Source organism: Rattus norvegicus, chromosome 6 (genome assembly GCF_021556685.1).
Source record: "Rattus norvegicus strain SHRSP/BbbUtx chromosome 6, alternate assembly SHRSP_T2T, whole genome shotgun sequence".
In the NCBI taxonomy this organism is placed as follows: domain Eukaryota; kingdom Metazoa; phylum Chordata; class Mammalia; order Rodentia; family Muridae; genus Rattus; species Rattus norvegicus.
Genome location: NC_141539.1, coordinates 27,372,737 through 27,396,045, shown reverse-complemented (window position 1 = coordinate 27,396,045; position 23,309 = coordinate 27,372,737). Strand labels below are relative to the sequence as shown.

The following is a 23,309-nucleotide window of genomic DNA, read 5'->3' as shown; positions in this document are numbered from 1 at the left end:
ATAATAGGCCTGACGTGTGCAGTGTCCTCAGAGGCCAGAAGAGGGCAGCAGATCCCTGGGAATTGGAGCTACAGACGGTTGTCAGCAGCTCTGTGGGTAATAGGAACCAAACCTGGGTCCTCTGCGAGAGCCCAACGTCCTGTTAACTGCTAGAGCCGTCCCTCCAGCCCCAGAAGAGCTAGATTTCTCTCTTTTTTTAAAGACTTATATTCATTTATTTTGTGTATGCGTGATACCTGCTCGCACACCTGCATGCCAGAAGAGGGCATCAGATTACACATAGTTGTGAACTGCCATGGGTGGCTGGGAATTGAACTCAGGGCCTCTGGAAGAGCAGCAGTGTTGAGCTCTCTCTGCAGCCTGAGAAACTACTTTTTTAAAAAATCATGTCAGGCAGTAAAATATAAATTGATTTATATCACCTAATTTTAAGTTAAGATTTTAAAAAACTTTCACTAAGGATTTATTGTTCTTTCATCATTGTAGCTATGACCCTTCTGCAGTTAATTTTGACACAGCGCATAGATAACTCCTTTTCATATGACTAGCTAAGTTAGCCAATTCGTTTTATTACATTTCTTTGAAGATATTTTAAATTACTCGACTTTGTTAATTCCTCTCAGTTATATTTTATAGTTTTTCTAACAGAGTCTTCTACATTTCTAAATTTTTTACTATACATACTTAGGGATTATATACATATATATTATATGCATACAAATATATATTTATATATTATATATATGCCCATTTATTCCTATTTATGGATGCCGTGATGGAATTTGCAGTCTACATGGAGACAAGCCTTTGGGTTTGTCTGTGAGAGCTTATCTAGATTAGATTAAGTCAAGGCGAGAAGGCCTGCCCTGAATAAAGCTGGAGAAAGAGAGCCAGGCACAGCAGCGTGTGGCCAGGAAGTATCTCCAGCTTTTCTCCTCATGGCCTTCCCATCACAGCAGACCGTACCCTAGGACGCCTTCCTTAAGTTACTCTTGTCAAGAATCACTAATAAGGTGATATGTGATGTGTCTTGGTCCCTTTCCTTATTTATTTATTTATTTATTTATTTATTTATTTATTTTTATTTACTTATAAATAAGTAAATGTTTGAGATAGGGATTCTCAGTGTAGCTCCTGCTGGTCTAGAATTAACTATGTAGGTGAAGCTGGCCTTGAACTCACAGAAATTTACCTGCCTCTGTCTCCCAAGTCCTGGGATTATAGCAACCACGTCTGCTACCATCTGATGTTCTAATACATGTAAACATTCTAAAAAATGTTTAATTTCTTACTTAGTTTTTACTTTTTGACTTTTCAGAGACAGGGTTTCTCTGTGTAGCTCTGGCTGTCCTGGAACCCACTCTGTAGACCAGGCTGACCTTAAACTCACAGAGATCTACCTGCCTCTGGGTCCAGAGTACTGTGATTAAAGGCATGTGCCACCAGCCTGGCTAGTCTAGCCTTTTTGAAATATATTTTATTAAAAATGACCAGGACTTACCTCCTAACTGTGACTTGGACAACTGTCCGACTTTTCTTTTTTCCTTACCTGGCATGTGGAGTGTATATATGTTCTTTATGCCGTAAATATAGAGATATAAGAAGAAGCCTGGATACCCAAGGTCTTCTGTTGTGTTTTGCAGGTCTGGGGATTGAACTTGGGACCTTGTGTATGTTAGGCAAGTACTCCCCACCATTAGTATTGTCTCAGTATTTTTTTTTTTTTTGGTTCTTTTTTTCGGAGCTGGGGATCGAACCCAGGGCCTTGCGCTTCCTAGGCAAGCGCTCTACCACTGAGCTAAATCCCCAACCCCTTGTCTCAGTATTTTATTTAGCATGCTGATTGACTATTCTCTTCTGCAGTTTAGCTTAGAACCCTGTACTGGCTGGCTGCCATGCTTTCATGGCATCATAAATCAAATGTCAAGGGGAGCAGGTCATACTGACACCATTCAAAGCCATGAGCTCCTCATTTACTTTCACTGAAATGGCAAATCTGGCATAGGGAAAAACTGATAATTCACAGATTTATTTTTGGTTAATAACAGATTGGTTTCTGTTCTTTAACGTGTGCACGTGCGTGTTGCTAGAAATTGAACCCAGGGCACTTTATCACTGATTTACATCCCCAAATCTTGAGCTCATGTCTGTCTGTCACTGGCTGTCTGTTTCTGGCTGGCTGTCTCATTTTGCCTATGACTCTTTGCTTGTATGTATATGTACTCCATGCATACCAGGTGCCTACAGAGGTCAGAAGAGGCTGTCAGATATCCTGGACCAGAGTTCCAGATGGCTTGAGCCGCCATGCGGGTACTGGGAATTGAACCTCGATCTCTGAAAGAGCAGCCAAAGCTCTTCACCTCTCAGCTGTCTCTCCAGCAAGCCCCGCCCCAGTTTCCTTTTTACTCTTTTATTTTGAGACAGACTCTCTATAAGTTGTCCAAGTTCACCTTGAACTTGCTCCATTAACTAGGCAGCTGTAGGTGTCCATCCTCCTGTTTCAGTTGTGCCCGTAGTTGGGGTGAGGCCCGCACCCCAAGACCTAGTAGAATTGGCGAGTTTCTCATTTTTGAACCAATATCTCCCAGGAAATAGGCTTCACATAACATCTTGTAGTTATCGGCCAGCAAGATGGATGAGTGGGTAAAGGTGTGTGCCGCCATACTGCCTGTGTGTGGAACTTGCATTACACACCGCTCTACTTCTTTGAGATTTTGGTCACTGTATTAGGACTATAGACTCAACTCTTCCCCTGCTGTAATCTTGACACCTTCCTCATTACCTAATACATTGCCAAAGCTGACCTCGTTTGTTTAGCAGAGAGTGACTATGTCACCTTATAGACTCCGTTAAAGGGAATGCTCATATGCTTGCTCATTGACAGACTGATAGGGCCAGCACCTCAGTTGGGACAGCATTCCTTTCTTCCCTCATCTGTGGCCATGCCTGGTTTCTCTAGTTTATGCTCTCTGCCTTTTTCTGTCTAACAAACAAACCAACAAACAACAATAATTTAAAAAGCACCTTTGTTCTTTTTAAGATTCATTTATGTATGAGTACACTGTAGCTGTCTTCAGGCACACCAGAAGAGGGCATCAGATCCCATTACAGATGGTTGTGAGCCACCATGTGGTTGCTGGGACTTGAACTCAGGACCTCTGGAAGAGCAGTCAGTGCTCTCAACCTCTGAGCCATCTCTCCAGCTCAAGCGCCTTTACTCTTATTTGATCTGTATGAGTGTGGGCTTGCATGTATATATGTGCACTTTGCATGTCTGATAACTGAGGAAGTCAGAAAGTGTTGAATTCCCTGAAGCTGGAATTATAGACAGATGTCAGTCATCATATCGGTGCAAGGAATTTAACCCAGGTCCTCTGCTAGAGGCTCCGGTGCTCTTAACACAGAACCATCTCACCGACCTCATCTTCTTCCAAAAATCAGCCTTCTCCCGCTGTGGCTCTAAGTAAACCACTTTATTTTACTTCTATTTTAGTTGAAAAGAGATCCTTAACAGCCACCATCAGCCTCTTCTTCAAATACCCTAAAGTTAAAGGTTGATGGACTTCCTAGGTACATAGAGCTGAGGGAAAAAAAGCAAACAACCTTAAACCAACAAACAAACAACCCGTCTGCCGGTAGGGACTCTAACAGAGTAAGGTTAGAGGGACAAGGTGACTGCGTGCCAGGCTTCCTTACCTGCCTTTTCTCAGCCTCTTCTTTTTTTGTCCTGGGGAAACTGTTACAGATTCAGTTTGAGATTACATGTCCCGAAAGTTCTTATAACCTAAGAACTGGGAGACTGTCACACTGGCTAAGAGGTTTTTAGATCTTCCGTTCAGGACAGACTGTAAGTGTTAAGGCCAAAGAAAACTCTCATTGGAAATTCCCCGAACTCCAAAAAGGCCGTCCAAATATCCAGAAACAAGCCCAGACCTCAAAAGTTCAGAGTTTTGACAGTACGATTAGGGGCATACGGTGGAACTGTTTTTCTCCAGAAAAGTTTAGGAATATGTTCATGCACAAAGTGAGTATAGTTCCAAGGGACAAAAGGTGTGAATTGAGATTACTAAAAAGGAGGAGGACAGAGTTAGAAATCTGGACGGTCGCTGTAGGTAAAGGGGAAAATGCTTCGCTTCGTTAGATCACAAAGAGCATGCTCACCGTTCTATGTGTATTCTTTAATTTTTTTAATTGAGTAATTATTATACCCATTTTACAGAGGACTCAACTGATTAAGAGCTCATTCCATACGACTAATAAATGGTAGCATTTAAGAGCAATGCCAGTCCCGTTGATTCTCAATCCCATTTTTACTTATTTATTTTTTGCATCTTTGAGGTGGGGTTTGGCATAGCCCAGGTTGGCACTGATCTTTCGATATAGCTAAGAATGACCTTGAACCTCTGATCCTTCTGCCCCCACCCCCCTGGTTCTGGAATTTAGGCATATGGCACCATACCCGTTTTAGTCACTGCTTGGGCTGTTAGCAGGGTTCCATGCATGCCAGGCAAGTACTCTACCTACACCAAAACTGTATTCTGCCATGTAAATTCACACGAAGCACACGAGGAGTGGTAGCTCACATCTGTAATCTCATCACTCCAAAGGGGGAGGCAGGAGGATTGCCATGAGTTTGAGGTTAGGATGGACTATACCGTGAGGCCTTGCTAAAACAACAACAAACCCCTCCCCCCCCAAATAAAAAAACGAACAAACAACTAAATAGGGGGCTGGAGAGATGGCTCAGTGGATGAAAGCACTCGTTGGCTGCACTGGTAGTGAATCTGAGTTCTCAGTTCCCAGCACCCACATGGTAGCTCACTGCGGGTTGTACCTGCAGTTCCAGGGGATTTGATGTTCTCTTCTGGCCTTTGACAGCCTTTCACACACATGGTCTACAGATATTCATGCATGTCAAATAACAAAAAGAGTAGCAGAGACTTGGCAAACAAGTCAAAAATGAAAGTTCACACTGGGCAAATCCCAGTACTCAGATACAGGAGGAGCTATGTGAACTCAAGGACAGCCCGGTCCACAGAGTGAGCTCCAGAATAGCTAGTGCTATGTTGAGAGACCTTGTCTCAACAAAACAACAAAAGAAGGAGGCTCATTCCTTCCCCAGAGCTAATCATACACACATACTTACGTACATGCACACATACATGCATACATGTACATCGCACAATTCATATATTGTAAAATGTAAGTGGATTGAAGAAAAATGTTTGTTATAGGTGCCCAAAGAGACCAAAGGAAAACGTTAGATCCTCTGGAACTGGACTTAAGGGCACTTGTGAGCTGGGAAATATGGTGCTAGGATATAGGGGTTATATAGGAGTTAGTCAAGAGCAGCGAGTGCCCTCAAATGCTCAAATGCTAAGCCACCCCTCCAGCCTCCCATCCTCCAACATCCCTATCTTTGTGAGATAGGTTCTAGGTAGCCTTGTCATAGAACTACTGTGGAGATGAGGCTGGCTTCAAACTCAGAGATCTGCCTGCTCCTGCCACCAAACTAGTCCCCCAGATTAAGGTTATTATGATTCAGAGGAAATACCTGGTGTGTGGGACCAGGGACTGAGGGGCATAGGTACATATTTTACTTATCAAAGCAGACCTGGCCTCCACATTCTCCAAACCTTGAGCTTTCCAGCATGGGGGCTGGGCTGCCCTTCCCTGAGAGGCTCCTCCTTATATAATCCAGACATTTTGCACCCCCCACCAGACCCCCGAGACTTCCATTGTCTCAATCCTTGGGGCCCATGAACTCACCAAGAGCAGTTTCCCAATAAACCTGCCTTTAATCTAATCTAATCTGGTTTGAATTGGCTCACTTCACCAGCAGAGAAATAACCTATCACCTGGGAAATGGCTTTTTTTTTTTTTTTTTTGGATAACAATGAGTTCCCATTTGAATCAAAGTTCAAAAGAAATTCTACACAGAATCTTTATGCTGAATTATTTCCAAAAATTGCCACAGTAATCCCTCCGTATACACTTTCCTTCGACTTTGCCTTCAACTTGCTTTGACAATAATTTTTATTTTTGCAATTTATTATCTATACACTCTTGGAAGCCGTATAGCATAGAAAGGTATTTAAAGGTTTTTCTCCACTCATTTGCTTGTGTGTGTTGTTTATGTCTGTAGGCATTTGTGCCACTGTGTTCTTATGGCGCTCAGAGGACAACTTGCAGGAGTTGGCCGGTTCTCTCCTTCTACTATATGGTTCTCAGGGGTCAAACTCAGGTCATCGGGCATTGTGACAAGCATCCATACTCACTGAGCCATTTTGCTGGCCCAGGAGTCTAAATTATCTTGCTAGAAGCATGTCTCTTCCAGTAGTTACAACCAAACTCTTGACTGAGGTTGTCTAGGCCACCCAAACCATTCAGTCCAACTGCATGTACATAATTTACCCAAAGTAAGACCTTTAGAGGAACCACCTAACTAAACCAATCCCAAACTGCTGACTCACAGAATTATGAGAAAAGAAATGACTATATTTTAATGGGATATTCTCCCCATCCCCTAAAAAAAAAAAAACAAAAAAGCAAAACCCTAATATAGTCATCATGAGTGAATTGTTTTTCTGGTTATTCAGACTTTTTTAAAAAAAATATTTATTTACTTTACATATATGAGTACAATGTAGCTGTCTTCAGACACACCAGAAGAGGGCGTCTGATCCCATTACAGATGGTTGTGAGCCACCATGTGGTTGCTGGGAATTGAACTCAGGACCTGTGGAAGAGCAGTCGGTGCTCTTAACCGCTGAGCCATCTCTCCAGCCCTTATTCAGACTTTTTTTTTTTTTTTTTTTTTTTGGTTCTTTTTTTTTTCGGAGCTGGGGACCGAACCCAGGACCTTGCGCTTCCTAGGCAAGCGCTCTACCACTGAGCTAAATCCCCAACCCCTCCTTATTCAGACTTTTAAAGTAAGTTATTGTCTTAATTAGGGTCTTATTGCTGTGAACAGATACCATGACCAATGTAACTTTTATAAAGGACAACATTTAATTGGGGCTGGCTTACAGGTTCAGAGGTTCAGTCCATTATCATCAAGGTGGGAACATGGCAGCATCGCAGCATCCAGGCAGGCATGGTGCAGGAGGAGCTGAGTTCTACATCTTCACCCGAAGGAAGCCAGGAACAGACTGAGCTTCCCCAGGCAGCTAGGAGTAGGGTCTCCAAGCCCACCCCACAGTGACACACTTCCTCCAACAAGGCCACACCTTCCAATAGTGCCACTCCTTGGGCCAAGCATATGCCAACCATCACAGTTATTTAAGTAAGTTATATATGTGTAATATAACACAGGACAACACAGCATAAAGAGCCTATATATATATATATATATATATACACATACATACATACATACTGCATTGTCTGAGAACTACAAAGACATATTTGCTTGAGGGGTTAAGACAGCTACTTATCAAGAAGATAATGTCAGAAAAATCTTGAGAGATTTTGGTAGTGAGGAGGAAGGAGAGGGTATTCCAAGTAAAAGAAAATGACCGGGGGTTGGGGATTTAGCTCAGTGGTAGAGCGCTTGCCTAGCAAGCATAAGGCCCTGGGTTCAGTCCGCAGTTCCGGAAAAAAAAAAAAAAAAAAAAAAAAGTTGGCATCATCTACCGCTGAGTCACTCCGTCAAGATCCCTGAAAATGATTTTGTTTTTGCTTTGTTTTGTGTGCACATGTATAACGGGAGCTGGGGAGTGCATACGGAGGTCAAAGGACAACTGTTGGAGATCAAACTCAGGTCATGGAAGTTGTGGGGCAAACATCTTTACTCCATGTGCCATGTCAGTGCCCCCTCCCCCTCTTCTCTCTCAGAGGCAGTGTCTCCTATAGTTCATGGAGTTTACCATGCAGACAAAGATGGCTTTGAACTACTGTTAAGCCACATTAGGGCTGGGGTGAGGGTGTAGCTCAGTGGTTCTTAGTATTGGGAGGTCCTGGGTTAGCTCTCCTGCACCAAAGGAAGAAAAGTGACTTAAGGGACAAAAACCTTGCATCAAACTATTATCAGTTGCATGGCAAAATAAACTTTGGTAAATTAGTGTAACACAGTAGCAATGAGAGAAAATAAATGTACTGCAACCGTTACCACCAGAAATAGGTCTAGAAGCCAATATCAACCACTTAAAGAATGGGGAGAAAAACCATTAAGGAAGAATAACATTGTCTAAAGTCAAGGCAAACCAGATGAAACTACAGAACAGACTGTTCAGAAAAGCTTAACTTTGGCCGGAATAGTGGCGTACACCTTTAATCCAAGCACTTGAGAGGCAGAGGCAGGAGGATCTCTGTCAACTCAGCCAGCCAAAGCTACATAGTCTCTGCCACAAAACAAATAAATAAAGCAAAGAAAAAAGGTCTGAAGCTTTTATTCAGTGGGTCTCTGTGTCTAGAAGAAGGTGTTGGGCCTCTTGGTGGTGAAGCGTGTTTTGTGCTGGCGCCCCCAACACACGGAGGGCGATGGGAATTTGATCTTGGGATCGTGGAACTGCTTGACAGCTGGCTCGCCCGCGGCACTTGGCAGCTGCAGTCTCTTCCACCTTCATGATCTGGATGGAGTGCTCTCAGGCACTGTGTTCCGCACCCATGTCGAGGTAGCACTGTGTGACCGCGCCAGGGGTGGTCAGGTCTCAGTACTCTCCGTACCTGTTGTGAGTGCCACTGCGGGAGTCACAGCGCAGCGTAGGCCGAAGTTCTTCACATGCAGGGGTGAGTCCTCAAAACCTGCCCTCAGTACACAATCTCCCCGTTATGACTTCTTTATCTTCTTCAGCTGCGACACAAAGTACGGACCAGAAGCGCGGGACTTGGCCACCACATGGTCCGGTGCAAAGATTCGCATTCGGCACAGTGGCAGTGTGTGGCATTTTGGGGTTGGCAAGCGGCACCCCACCACCTTGTACTCCCGAAGCGTGTCTGATGCCTTCATGGCACGGTGTGGTCGTTCACCACCACGCAAAATGGAAGTGCCGCTTTTCACGAAGGCTTTCGTCATCAAAAAAAACGTTTTATTAAAAGACTGAACACACACAGGGAGGATTAATAAGACACCATTCAGGATAACTGCCTCTACAGTTAAAGACGATTTGCTATCTCCTTGTCTTAGTCGGGGTTTCTATTCCTGCACTAACATTATGACCAAGAAGCAAGCTGGGGAGCAGAGGGCTTGTTCAGCTTACACTTCTACATTCATCACCAAAGGAAGTCAGGACTGGAACTCAAGCAGGCCAGGAAGCAGGAGCTGATGCAGAGGCTAAGGAGGGATGTTACTTACTGGCTTGCTTCCCCTGGCTTGCTCAGCTTGCTCTCTTAAAGAACCCAGGACTATCAGCCCAGGCACAAGACTACCCACAATGCCCTTCCCCCACCCACTTTGATCACTAATTGAAAAAATGCCTTACAGCTGGGTCTCATGGAGGCATTTCCTCAAGGGAGGCTCCTTTCCCTGTGATAACTCCAGCTGTGTCAAGTTGACACACAGAACCACTCAGTACACTCCTCAAACGGTACATACAGGCTTGCACATCTTATTTTTATTTAATTGACATGCATAAAACATATCTTATACCTTATTTTTATTTAACTATGTATACATATATATTTATGTGTACATCTTTTTATTTATTTCATACACATATGAGATAAGATTGATTTCGCACAACCACTACTATATGGTTCAAAAGAGAATCAGGGCTTACTGGATAAAGGAGATGGGAAGGAATACAAATTTGAAAGAGAAAGCATTTCAGAATGTGAAAAATACAATCGGGACAGAAGCAGACAAGAAGGCAGGCAGCAGTGGGAAACAATGGAGGTAATTTTTGCGGCAACCTGTGATATTTATATTGGTAGGGAATAAAGTTTCAGCAGAATGCTGGGATTCTCCAATGCTCTCACAGGGGATCTGTATGCCTCACACTGGAAACAATAGAGACTTTGTGTTACCACTCACTCATTTAGGCAACAAGAAACAATAGCGGCTAACCGAAATGGGGGGGGGGGGTTGTTTTTGTTTGTTTTTAAAGACAGAAGGAAGTGTTGGGGGAAGAAGGAAATGGGACAGAGAAAGAGAAAAGACTTTATAGTTAATTGGATAGGCTATATAGTCTGTCTAGGAACCCAAAAGATCTGGGGTTTCGATGGCACTGACTGGCTCTTGGATTTTGATTTCAACTAACTTCTATTTCAAGATGCCAGTTCGCAGGAGTCTGACTGGTCTACGATTTGTTTCTTCTAGTGTGATCCGGGAACTGTGGAGCAATTGCTGATCATTCTAACACGGGAGATAGAGATTAGATAGGTAGGCTACCAAAGAAATAAACGGTGAAGACATACACACACATCCACGTGCTCACGCATAGTATGGTAACTGTGTAAAACCAAAGGATGACCAGATTCACAAACATGTAATAGGTTAGTGGAAAGCAAGGTTCGTGGCCCTCGTGGTAATAAGCTTTTCCGTTTATGATGTCCTGAAGTTTGTCTCTGCAATTACATTTCCTTCTCAGATAATATACCCAAATTGCTACACACTACCTCTGATACGAACTCAGATCGGTCATCCTTTGTAAAAGACGTATTTGCTCAACTAGCAGAAAATAAAGATATATAAGACAATGGGAATAATGATGCACACCTGTAATCCTAGTTTTGGGGAGACCGAGGCAGAAGGATCAGGAGTTGAATGCCTCCTTCCTCAGCTACAGAAGGAATTAGAGGCTAGCATGGAGAAGACACCTAGTCTCACACAAAGACAAACAACCGCACTGCGAGACAGCAGACCATAGGACTAGTAAAGTCACTCACTCCTTAACCCCCATTCATAAAGATACTATCAAAGCTCCCTAGTCTGATTCTTCAAGAGCCGAAAAAAATCTGCTTGAGCGACGAACCCCTGGGACCAGCGAAAAGCCGAACCGCGCCTACAGAACTGTAGTTCCCAGAGAAAGGGGCAAAGCAGGGGCGGGGGAGGGGGGGGATGCCGCACATGCGCACAAGCTCCCAGGTCAACAAAGACGGCGGCGTGCGCGCGCGCACCAGGGCCAGACACCGAGGACGTGCGCGTGCACGGCCGCCGCTGAGAGGTGCCAGTGGGCCAGAGGACAGAGGGGAAGGAGGGGTAGGAGTCACCGGCCGCTGCAGGAGGAGGAGACGGGGTTGTGCTCCTGGCCAGCGGAGGAGAAAGGGGCGGGGCCGGCGAGCGGCGCGTGCAGGTGCCGGGCTCCCGGGTTCCGCGGGCGCGCGAGCGGCTCCGTGGCCCCCGCCGCCGCAGTGGCCGCCGCCGCCGCTTGGTCGCCGTCGGTCTGCGGGAAGCGGGTTATGGCGGCGGCGGCAGTGGGAGCTGTGAATGAGTTCTCCGGCCGGACGACGGAAGAAGAAAGGCTCAGGCGGCGCGAGCCCCGCGCCCGCCAGGCCTCCGCCCCCCGCCGCGGTCCCCGCCCCTGCCGCCGGCCCGGCCCCTGCGCCCGGCTCGCCGCATAAGCGGAACCTGTATTACTTCTCGTATCCGCTGGTCGTCGGCTTCGCCCTGCTGCGCCTGCTGGCCTGCCACCTGGGGCTCCTCTTCGTGTGGCTCTGCCAGCGCTTCTCCCGCGCCCTCATGGCCGCCAAGAGGAGCTCCGGGACCGCGCCGGCGCCCGCCTCGCCCTCGACTCCAGCCCCCGGACCGGGTGGCGAGGCCGAGAGCGTCCGCGTCTTCCACAAGCAGGCCTTTGAGTACATCTCCATTGCCCTGCGCATCGACGAGGAAGAGAAAGGTACTGGAAGGGCTGGAGGGAGGCAGCGGCGGGCGGCCCTGGGAGGGTGCCACCTGGGTCCCTTTCCTGCACCCCCGGAGTTGATCTGCCCCAGGAGTCCGATTCCCCCAAAGGCCAGACCCTGTTGTGCGACGCCTAGTTAGTTGATCCTCATCCCTTTCAGGACGCCCTAGCTCTACTTTGTTTCAGCACCCCCACACTTGTGCATTACCCAAGTCCCCGTGAGACATCCAGGCGTGCTGGTGACAGTGACAGTTGGCCTAGAGTGACTACACGGGATTCTTTTTAACACTGTAAACAGTGTTGCTTTCTCTGAGCCTGGCTTCCGAAAGGTTTTGGTATTGAAAAAGCAGTGAATAAACTTAATGAAAAGAGTTCTGTAGTGTTTGGAGAGAAAAAAGAGGAAAAGTGTTGTCTTGGATTTGAAAGGGTTGGCTGCTTATAATTAGAGACGGATTTGCCGTATTCTGAAGTTTCATGAATTATTTTTATCAATATAATGAGTCTTGAAGATTATTTTTACCGAGTTATATTTCAACCGCTTTGGTTTTTATTAAATTTTTATTCCAAGGCACTCTCAAGTTTCTAAATTTTAATTTAAAAATGTTAAATGAACGAGTTGGGTAGACATGCATATATCTTATACCATGAAACCTAAAACAAAGGCGTTGCCTCGCTGTGAAGACAGGAATACTACGTACTTCAGGTTTCCTTCAAGCAACATCTTTTAGCCTTTCTGTGTAGTAGGCATTGTGCAATTCACTTTGCATGTGTCTTTGATCCTCACAATAATACTGAGGTGAGGGTACAGACCTTCTACAGGTCAAGTTACAAGATGGAAGCAGGTGCCACAAATCTGCGCTAATCGTTAATTTTAAACTTGTGTGGAAAATGTTAAGTGGGGTTAGAAAGCCTTACTGTCACCTACAGTATTCTCCAAAGAAGTCCAGGTACCCTAACCGTAACCTGGCTCTGTTAGGGTTAGGGCCTCTGCTGGTCAACAGGTCCGCTGTGGAAACTGAACAATCTAGTTCTTTTGCAGTGTTGTTTCCACTTTCAACACCAGAGCCTGTGCTAGTGTCCCGGTCCTGTTTAAACATTTCTATTGCAGAGCCTCAGGATAAACAGAGGAATACAGTGAAAGAGGCAGCTAGCCATGATTTAGGGGTCCAAAGACAAGAGTGGGGATTGAGTTCAAAACAGTAGCAGACACGGGAGAAGAACATTTTGTGTCTGTGAGAGCAAGCTTTTTGTTCTTTGCTCGCTTCTTCATTGCTTCTGAAGGAACATCCAGTGATCACTTGGGTGGGTGGTGGTGGTGAGGAAGGCATTTCTCCTTCCGTACATAATATGACAGTAGATTACTTAGGGGTTTGAGGATGTAGTTCAATAATAGAATGCTTGTGTCAGTATGCTTCAGAGCTTGGATTTACTTCCTAGTGTCTTGGAAACAAAGCCAACAAACAAAACTTTTAAAAATTATCACATCCTAAAAAAATTTTAAAAAATTATCACATCTGTTTCCCACTAAAAAGAAAAAAAGCTGGAGCCAGTGGTGGCGGCCTCTGCCTTTGACCCCAGCACTCAGTGGGCAGAGGCAGGTGGATCTCTGTGAGTTTGAGGCCAGCCTGGCCTACAGAGTGAGTTCCAGGACAGCCAGGGCTACCCAGAGAAACCCTGTCTTGAAAAACTACAAAAAATGAAAAAAAGAAACAAAGCTGGGGGTGGGGGTGGGGTGGGGGCAGGTAGTGGCACAAGGCTGTAATCTTAGCACTTGGTAAAATGAAGACTGCTATTGTAGGCTACACACCAAGACCTTATTTCCAATAAAAAAAAAAAAAAAGTAAACTCGATCTGTATTTTCTTGGTTCCCTTCTAGCCTAATTTTTCCCCTTAGCATATTAGAAAATTTTGTAGCCAAGCTTTAGTTCCATAATTGAAAAAGAGTTCACATTTGAAGTCCGTCAGCCTTTTGGCTATACTTGACAACTCAGAGCTTATTTCCAAGAGAATTTAACTTTCTTTCCACTGCATACAAATATGTGAGCAGATAGACCGAATTGACTATGCAACTTCAGAGGCTCCTGGTTCACTGTCAGCAGGGTCGTCATGTTTTACGTTGCCGTCCATTAGAAATGGCACTCACTGAATGTATGCAGTGCCCATGGAGGTCAGGTGGAGGATCCCTAGGACTGGAGTCACAGTTGTAAGGCACCATGTGAGTTAGGAATGAGCCCAGGCAAATTCTCTGCAAGAGCAGCCAGCAATCCTTTACTGAGCCATCTCCAACTTTGAATTTTGTAGGCATTTTAATGGTTGAACTTCTTTGAAAGAGTGATAGTCTTGTGACAACCATTTATACATGAAGAATCAAATTAAAGAGTGGGCTCAAAGTAGCAGAAGGAAGGACAGAGTTGGGTGGCAAACTTATATAGGATTGTTCTTCGGCTTTATTTATTTGAGATTATAATTACACCATTTCTCCCTTTCCTTTCCTCCCTCAAACTCTCCCATATAGCCCTCCTTGCTCTCTGTCAAACTCATGCCCTCTTTTTTTATTCATTGTTATGTGCATATATAATTTCATACCGATCAATGTCCCCCCCCCCCACTTTGTTTTCGTTTTTTTTGGGGACAGGGTTTTTCTGTGTAGCCTTGGTTGTCCTGGAACTTGCTCTATAGACCATGCTGGCCTCCAACTCAGAGATCTTCCTGCCTCTGCCTCCTGAGTGCCGGGATTAAAGTTGTATACCACCACTGCCTGATGGTGTTGCTTTTTTTTTGGTTCTTTTTTTCGGAGCTGGGGACCGAACCCAGGGCCTTGCGCTTCCTAGGTAAGCGCTCTACCACTGAGCTAAATCCCCAGCCCCTGCTCTCTTTTTAATACCGGAAAAGAGCAGTCCAAATACTTAGGAAGGGAGTTGTAATCATGGGCACTTTGGATTAAATAGAACATGACCTAGCACGTTTTGTGTGATTTCTATCAGTAGACAAGTGTGAGTTCTCCTAGATAATACAAAGGCGGAGGGAGGTTCAGAGGGCGTAGTTCGATTTCTCAGGTAGGTGGTACCTAACAGTAAGGGCTGCAGTGTGCTGTGTGAAAGAAAGTGAACCAGTTTTTCAGGATGTTGTAGGCTGAGGAATCTGGGAACAAGAACAGAAGTATCTAAATAAAACAGTCCTCACCAGTTCAATTTTTCCACAGTTTTACTTATTCATTTATAAAGATTTATTTATTCTGTATGCGTATACTGTAGCTGTCTTCAGACACACCAGAAGAGGGCATCGGATCCCATTACAGATGGTTGTGAGCCACCATGTGGTTGCTGGGAATTTAACTCAGGACCTCTGGAAGAGCAGTCAATGCTCTTAACCACTGAGCCATCTCTCCAGCCCCAAGCAGTGATCTTTTTCTAATTTTATAGAATTCAACATTATACATTGTTTGAAACACACAAAAGCCTGTTCACATCTGTCTTTATAGACTGAGACTAGAAAGAAGTCGGTGGTGACTTTCATTCCTGAAAAGTGTACATCTACCATGTGGAAAGGATTATCTTCATATTTAGTTTCCTTCTGCTTGCTGACTCTGCTTTAGCTGACCATGGTGGCTCACACCAGTGCCCAACACTTAGGAAGCTGGGGCAGGATGATTAATGAAGCTAGAGGCCAGCTTGAACTGCATAGAAAGCTCTATAAACCCCTATTTCAAAAACTGAAAGAAAAAAAGGGATTCTTTTTGGAATTCTCCTTGATTAGAGGCAAAACATGAGGATCACCACAAGTTAAAGGCCAGCATGGTCCGTGTGGGGAGTTGGTAAGCCGCACAGGGCTTCGTGATGGGACCCTGCTGCAAAGGCCTCCCAATTAGAGTATGGGAAAAATAGTGCAAGAATATTAGAGATTTTTCACAGGCATTGCTTTCTCACTAACTGCTCAATGTTTAGTGTTATTTGCAAAAAAGGTAAAAAGACAACCACTGTTGGAAACTTTAGGTCTTGTTTGTCTTCTGTTTTGTTTTAAAACTTTTAAATGGGTGATAGTGGCGCTTGCCTTAAATCCCAGCATTTGGACTTGGGAGGCAGAGGCAGGTGGATCTAGGGTTTGAGGTTAGCCTGGTCTACAGAGTTAGTTCCAGGAACACCTAGGTCTACACAGAGAAATCGGTCTTGAAAAACAAAAACAAGAAAAAATACCAAAACTTTTTTTTCTTTTCTAGTTTTTTGTTTTGTTTGTTTGGTTTGGTATTTTTGATTGTTTGTTTTTCGGTAGAGGGTTCTCTGTCTAGCCTTAGCTGTCCTAGAGTTCACTCCCAATCGGCCTCGAACACAGAGACCCACCTGCCTCTGCCTTCTGAGTCCTGGGATTTAAGGCATGTGCCCCACTGCCCAGCTTAAAACTATTTATTCATTATTTCTTTTATTTATTTATTTATTTATTTATTTATTTATTTTATTTTATTTATTTTTTATTTTTTTTGTCGCCTTGACTATCCTGGAACTCACACTCACTCTGTAGACCAGGCTGGCCTTAAATTCAAGAGATCCCCTGCTTCTGCCTCCCTGGTTCTGGGATGAAAGGCATGTAGCACCACCACCCAGTTTAAGACAATTTTTAAAAATTATTTTATATGTATGGATGTTTTGCCTGCAGGTATGTGTGTACACCACTATATGCCTGATACCAACAGAGGTCAGAAGAGGGAATCTGATTGTCTTGGGTTAGGATTTAGAGAAGATTATGAGCCACCATGTGGGTGCTGGGAATGAACCAGTTTCTGTAAAGAGCAGCCTGTGCTCTTAACTACTGAGCCATCTCTCCATCCCCATGTTTTGTTTTGTTTTTAATCACAGTGTATGTGGTTAATGTGGATCTTGGATGGTTCTGCCATCCCTGGTCAGATATGTTGATGAAGGAATACTGGATCATGTAACAAATAGGCTAATTGCATAGGAGAGAACCTGACTCGTTACTCAGTTAATGGTACTAATTTGTGTTAGGGCCAACAAACATGACATTTTGGTCCATTGCCTTTTGTATTTGATGGTTTGGGTGGTTTTGTTTGTTTGTTTAGTTGGCTTCTTAGTAATTGTTCTATTGCTGTGAAGAGACACCAGGACCAAGGCAACTCTTATAAAAGAAAGCGTTTAATTATAAACTTAGTCATGGTGGGGGCACGTTGGGAGCATGGAGGTACTTAGGTGCTGGAGTAGTAGCTGAGAGCTACGTCCTGATTCACAGACAGAGTGAGACAGGGGTGCTGGTGTGGTCATTTGAAGTCTCAAAGCCCACCCCTGTGACACACTTCCTCCAATAAGGTCACATCTACTCCAACAATGCCACATCTACTCCAACAATGCCACACCTCCTAATTCTAATTCTTTCAAATTATTCCACTCCCTGGTGAATAAGATTCAAATCTTTGAGCCTGTGAGGGCCATTCTCCCGATCACCACAATTGGTTTGGTTTTTCTGTCTTAAATTTAGATACGTAGGGGCATTTCATTGGATTCTTTATTTGGGGATAGGGATTGAACCCTAGGGCTTTGTACTTACTGGCTTATAACCATTCCATCACTGAGCTGCAGCTCTAGATCTCATTTTACTTAAAAAAGGAGAAAATATTTTCTGGGTGTGTTGGGGGGGGGGCAGGAGAGTGGCATGGAGCACCCATGCTTGCCACAGTGTCAGCCTGTGGAAGTCAGCTTGCAGGAGTCCGTTCCCTGGGTCCATCCTGTGGGTCTCGGGGATGGAACTTGGGCAGTCAGCCTTGGTAGAAAGTGCCTTTACACACTGAGTCATCATGCTGACCCTCACTTTAGTTTCTGAGACAAGGTCTCAGAATGTGCCCCAGGTTGTCCATGAAATTACTCTGCAATGAGACCTTGAACTTGTGACCCTGTTGCCCCTGTCTCTGAGGATCTGACCCACAGAGCTGTGCTGTGTCTGGAAGCCAGGGCTTTATTTGCCTTTTCTGACAAGTGGGGGTACCGGATGTCTTCTCATGTGCTGCTTTGCCATTCCCATCTCTGAGGCAGCACAGGCTGTTTGATTTTACCCACTTGGGAATTTGAGATTGAACTTAGGACACTCTACATGCTAGGTACATGTCTGACCACCAGACTATATCCTATGTTATTTGGTCATTTTTACCATTGCTTTTTAAGAGTCCTTTGGGTGTTCTGGCTGTATATACTTTATTAAACATTGTGTTTTTGAATTTTTTAAAAGCTTGTTTGGTGTGTTTTCATTGTTAGAGCATTGACATTAACCTGAGCAGTGGTACTGCACACTTTTAATCCCAGCACTTGGGAGGCAGAGGCAAGTTGACCTCTCTGATTTCAAGGCCAGCCTGGTCTACAGAGCAAGTTCCAGGACAGCCAGGGCTACACAGAGAAGCTCTGTCTTGAAAAACAAAACAAAACAAACAAACAAACAAACACCCCAGAACACTGGCATTGGAGGGCAGAGGTTTGAGTTTACTGAAGCTTAGGTTACCCACAGTTCTATGGCTTTTGCTTTTTGTGTTTTCTTAGAAATCTCTAATTGCCTCTTGACTTTTTGCCTAAGATCCAATGCAAAGTCTCTTAACTCCAAGTTCTCAAAGAGCTTTGCTTAAATGCTCTTGAGTTTTACACCCTCATGAAGGCCTGGCAAAGTGACTCTTGGCTAAAAGACTTTTTTTTCCCCCCAAAGCTGATGGCCTGGGTTTGTCCTGGAACTCACATAACCCACATAAAGGTGGAAGGAGGGAATCACTCCACAGGGTTAGCCTGTGACCTGCACACTTGTGTTGTGTCCCCACAGTATGTGCACTTTGCCCCCACTGGACATATGTACACATAAAATAATTTTTTTTCTTTTCTTTTTTTCAGAGCTGGGAACTGAACCCAGGGCCTTGCGCTTGCTCGGCAAGCACTCTACCACTGAGCTAAATCCCCAACCCCATAAAATAAATTTTATCATTTACAATTACTTTTAAAATAAAGTCCAAGACAGTGTAACCGACAAGCAGATGCTGATGTTGTCAGTGGCCAGTGAGACGGACGGCTCAGCAGTTAAGGCCTTTGCTGCCAAATCTGTTCAGTCTTCAGGACCCACATAGGAGGAGAAGTCTCCTGAAAGGTGTCTTCTGAGTTACACTAGCACAAGTGTGCAAATGCAGAGACAAAGTTAAATAAATATGTGTCTGTCTATTTATTTTAGGTTTCTTTCTTTTATATGTATGATTGTTTTATGTGTATACTGTGTTTATGCCTTCTGCCTGAGCACATCAGAAAGAGGACATCAGACCTGGGATTGGAGTTAAGGGTGGTTGTGAGCTACATGTAGGTTCTGGGAACTGAACCTAGGTTCTCTTCAAAAGCAAGTAAGTGGTCCTAACTGCTGAGCCATCTCTCCAGCCCCAGTCCATAATCTTAAAACTAAAGAATGTTGCCAACGAGAGCTCTCCCATCAGCATTAAGAGTGTAGATTGGTGCACCAGTGAGACGGCTCAGCAGGCAAAAAGCACCTGCTACTCAGGCCTGGAATTTAATCCTCAGGACTCAACATTGAAGGACATAGCCAGCTTCCTAAAGTTGTTCTCTGACCTTCAAGTATGCACTGTGGCACTCACATCACACACACACACACACACACACACACACACACACACACACACACTAATAATAATAACAATAAAATACAAATCTTTAAACCATAAGAAGACAAAAGAGAGCATAGTTTGGATTTGGACATATGCTTGCCTAGCATGAACCCAAGGCCCTGGGTTTAAGTCCAGTACCACAAAGAAATGGACAGGACTGGAGAGATGCTCCACAGTTAAGAGTACATACTACTCTCTTCAGAAGGACCCAAGTTCGATTGCCAGCAGCCATGTTAGGTAACTCTAGCTCCAGGGCAACTGATATCTCTGACCTGCAGGCCCCTGCACTCACATGCACATACTCACACAGACACTGTAAAGTAGTAAAAATTAAAATTAAAAAATAAAGGAAAAGGGCCTAGCGAGATAGTTTAGTGCAGTGGTTCTCAACCTATGGGTTGCAACCATCAGAAAACACATTTTCCTCATGGTCCTAGGAATCCCCAACCATAAATTTATTTTTGTTGTTACTTCATAACTATAATTTTGATACCGAGTCATGGCTCAGTTTCTAAGACACTGGAAATGTGTATTTTCTGATAGCTGTAACCCACAGATTGAGGAGCACTGGTTTAGTAGGTAAAGGTGCCTGCCATCAAGCTCAATGAGCTGGGCTGTCCAGAACCTACATGGGAAGAGGATTGACACCTGCCAGCTCTTCTCTGACCACCACAGGGGCAGTGTTACAGGGGGACATCCATGCACAACAGGTAAAGAAGAAAAGGTGTAAATCATAAAGAGAACAGGTGTAGGTCAGACAGCTCTGTTAAGCGTTTGCCCATGAGGGGAGTGAAGACCTGATGGCTCGCTGGTTTAGTTGTTCAGTACATATGCTAGAGAGCCTGCAGACGGCTGTGAGGGGTAGAATGTTCATTGCAGCACTGTTTGAAAAAAAAGAACTAGGACCATGTTTGATGTATTTTTGGGGAGAGAGCTGGGGATTGAACTCAGGGATTGGACATGTTAAGCAAGTGTTTTGCCACTGAACTCCAGCCCAGCCCTTAATTTTTAGTATTTTAAAAGTATTTTTCTTATTTTATGTATATGAGTATTTTGCTTGTATGTAAATTTGTACCACATTTGAGCCTAGTACTCAAGAGATTCTAAGAGGGCATCACATCTGGACTGTAGTTAATACCATGCGGGGGTTCTGGGAATCCAGCTCTGGTCCCTCTGCAAGAACAAGTGCCTTTTTTAAAGATTTATTTATTTATTTTATGTATGTGAGTACACTGTAGCTGTCTTCAGACACACCAGAAGAGGGCATTGGATCTCATTACAGATGGTTGTGAGCCACCATGTGGTTGCTGGGAATTGAACTCAGGACCTCTGGAAGAGTAATCAGTGCTCATAACCACTGAGCCATCTCTGCAGCCCAGAACAAGTGCTCTTAACCCTTGGGCCAGTGCTCCAGCTCTAGATCTTATTTTTTTTTCTGTGCAGTGCTGGGGATGAAAGCTAGGTCCTTACTCTAACAAGGCAACATTCCACCACTGAACATTTCAGCCATTTTATACCTGTTTAAACAATTTAAAAATACTTAAACAAAACATTTTATTTATTCATTTTGTTAGTGTTGTTTTTTCCTTCTACCATATAAGTTCTGGGTATCAAACTCAAGTTGTCAGCCTTAGCAGTGGGCACTTTTCCCTTCTGATCTGTCTCACCAGCCCTTCAGTACCTTTTACTATAGAAAATAGCTAAATCCCCACATTAATACACTCTCACACGTGGACTAGCAGTACTAAAGCCTCCCAGGGTGGATACCTGCTGCACAGCATGAGGTCCTGACCTCAGGTCTCTGGCCCCATGTGCTTGGTTACCGCAATGCTGGAGTGCTCAGAGACAGTGGCTCCCGGGCACTCTGTGGCCAGGCATTCCTACCAGGTTAAATGAAAGCCACTTTCTCAAAAAGCAAGAAGGCCTGGTGAGTCAGCCTGACAGGTGAAAGCTCTCGTTGCCTAAGCCTGGCATCTTGTTTGAGCCCCTTAATCCATGTGAAGATCGTGGTTAGAGGACTGTGCCACGTTGCCCTGTGACCTCCACAGATGCTGTGGCATATGCACCCATGCCTCAGTCCCTGTGGTAACATAACATGTAAGTAGAGAGCCATAGAAGAAGGTGGTGGGAATCAGCCTCCGTCTCCATATGCACAGGCAAGGGCATGTGCCATGCACAGACACACACACACACACAAATGACAGGTAGGGTGGTGGCACACACTTTTTAATCCAGCACTCTGGAGGCAGAGGCAGCTGTGTCCGAGTTCTAGAACAACCAGGACTACACAGAGAGATGCTATCTCAAAACAAAACAAAATATTACAAGTATTGGTGAGTATCTAGCAATGCCTGTACTAGGAAGATTCGTACTGAGATCGTGGTAGTCAGTGGCGGCTTGGGAGGGAGAGCCCATGAGAGTGAGAAGGGTCACTGCAAAGGAGCCAACTCCCTCTGTTTGCCAGGATTTACCCACTCCGTATTCAAAGTTAGACATGGCTAGTGACACTCTCCTCACTCAGAATTAAATGTCATTGCACTGTTCCCTTTTTGCTCCAAATGCATGTGAGCAGGTATTTTCTTATTGAAAATGGGGCAGTGAAGCCAGGCATAGTGGTGCCTGGGAAGTCCTAGCTTGTAATGCTGGTACTCAGAGGGTCAGCATTTCAAGGTCATTCAGCTATACATGTATGTTAAGACCAGCTTGGTTACATAAGACTTCATTTCAAAGAAAGAAGAACACAGGAAGACGAACATCCAAAGTTTCAGTTGGTTTACAATAAACTGAGGAAGGCTCCTGTAGCCTAGGCTAGCCTCAGACTTGCTCTGTAGCTGACGAAGACCTTGAGCATGTGAACTTCCTGCCACCGTGTCCTGCTTGATTTATGACAAGCTTTTAATAATTTCTTCATGTGCCATTATCAACTGCTTCTTAAATACTTCCTCTTTACTGGGCAAATGAAAACTATGATATGGTGAGAAGTGTACAGGCCGACTGATTTGGGGGATAACAAGGGAAGGGAGGCTGGATGGTGGCACACATCTTTAATCCCATTTCTAGGAGGGAGAAGCTACAGATCTCTGTGAGTTCAAGGCTAGCATGGCTTGCACAGTGAGTGCTGTATAGAACCTTTCTTAAAAAGGCAAGCGGGGGTGGGTTATCACGGGTAGGAAATACTAAAATATATTTCTTAGTTGTGTATTGTATTTATACAAAGATTTCATTCTATTTTGTGTTTGAAAATGTCAGACATGATGGTGCATGTCTTTAATCCCAGTGCTCAGGAGGCAGAGGCTGGAGGATCTCTGAGTTTGAGGCCAGCCTGGTGTACAGATTGAGTTTCAGGGCAACCAGGGCTACACAGAGAAATCCTGTCATCAAATAAAACATCTTAACATTTTGGGCCAGAGAGATGGTTCAGTGGTAAACGGGCTTAAATGTCAAACCTGGTGATTTGCATTCAACCCCCAGGACTCTCTGAGGAAGGAGCCCACTAGCTGTGGGATTGTCGGGATTCTCATGCGCATGGTGTGGCACTCTCGCACACACTGTCAGTCAAAAGTGTAATTTGAAGAACCTAACATTGTGAGAAACATTGGGAATATAGTCTCCCTGTTGAAGAGACATACATATTAAGATAGAAGTCTTGTGATAGATGATGCTTCTCAGACTTACTTATCACAGCCGCTTCCTGTGTCATCCCTCAGTGTGATACCTGGGGCAGTGGATATGACATTGTCATGCTCATGACATATACAAATAATGGTTTTTATTTTTAAAGCAGGACAGAAGGAACAAGCTGTGGAATGGTATAAGAAAGGCATCGAAGAACTAGAGAAAGGAATCGCGGTTATAGTTACGGGCCAAGGTAGGTAATATGTATA

General features: G+C 44.4%; 1 protein-coding gene and 1 pseudogene across 4 annotated transcripts in view; one reads left to right on the top strand and one right to left on the bottom strand.

The window, feature by feature from the left end:
• Positions 1-8,349: 8,349 nt before the first annotated feature.
• Positions 8,350-9,121, bottom strand: LOC148005096 (large ribosomal subunit protein eL20 pseudogene; annotated as a pseudogene).
• Positions 9,122-11,065: 1,944 nt separating this feature from the next.
• The window catches only part of Spast (spastin), a 50,918-nt gene continuing 38,674 nt past the window's right edge, over positions 11,066-23,309 (top strand). For 2 of the 4 annotated variants that reach the window (XM_087553666.1, XM_087553664.1), the window contains exons 1-2: positions 11,066-11,777; positions 23,207-23,293. In XM_087553666.1, coding sequence (XP_087409792.1) covers positions 11,369-11,777; positions 23,207-23,293 — 496 coding nt within the window. In that variant the 5' untranslated portion in view covers positions 11,066-11,368. 4 annotated transcript variants of the gene reach the window in all.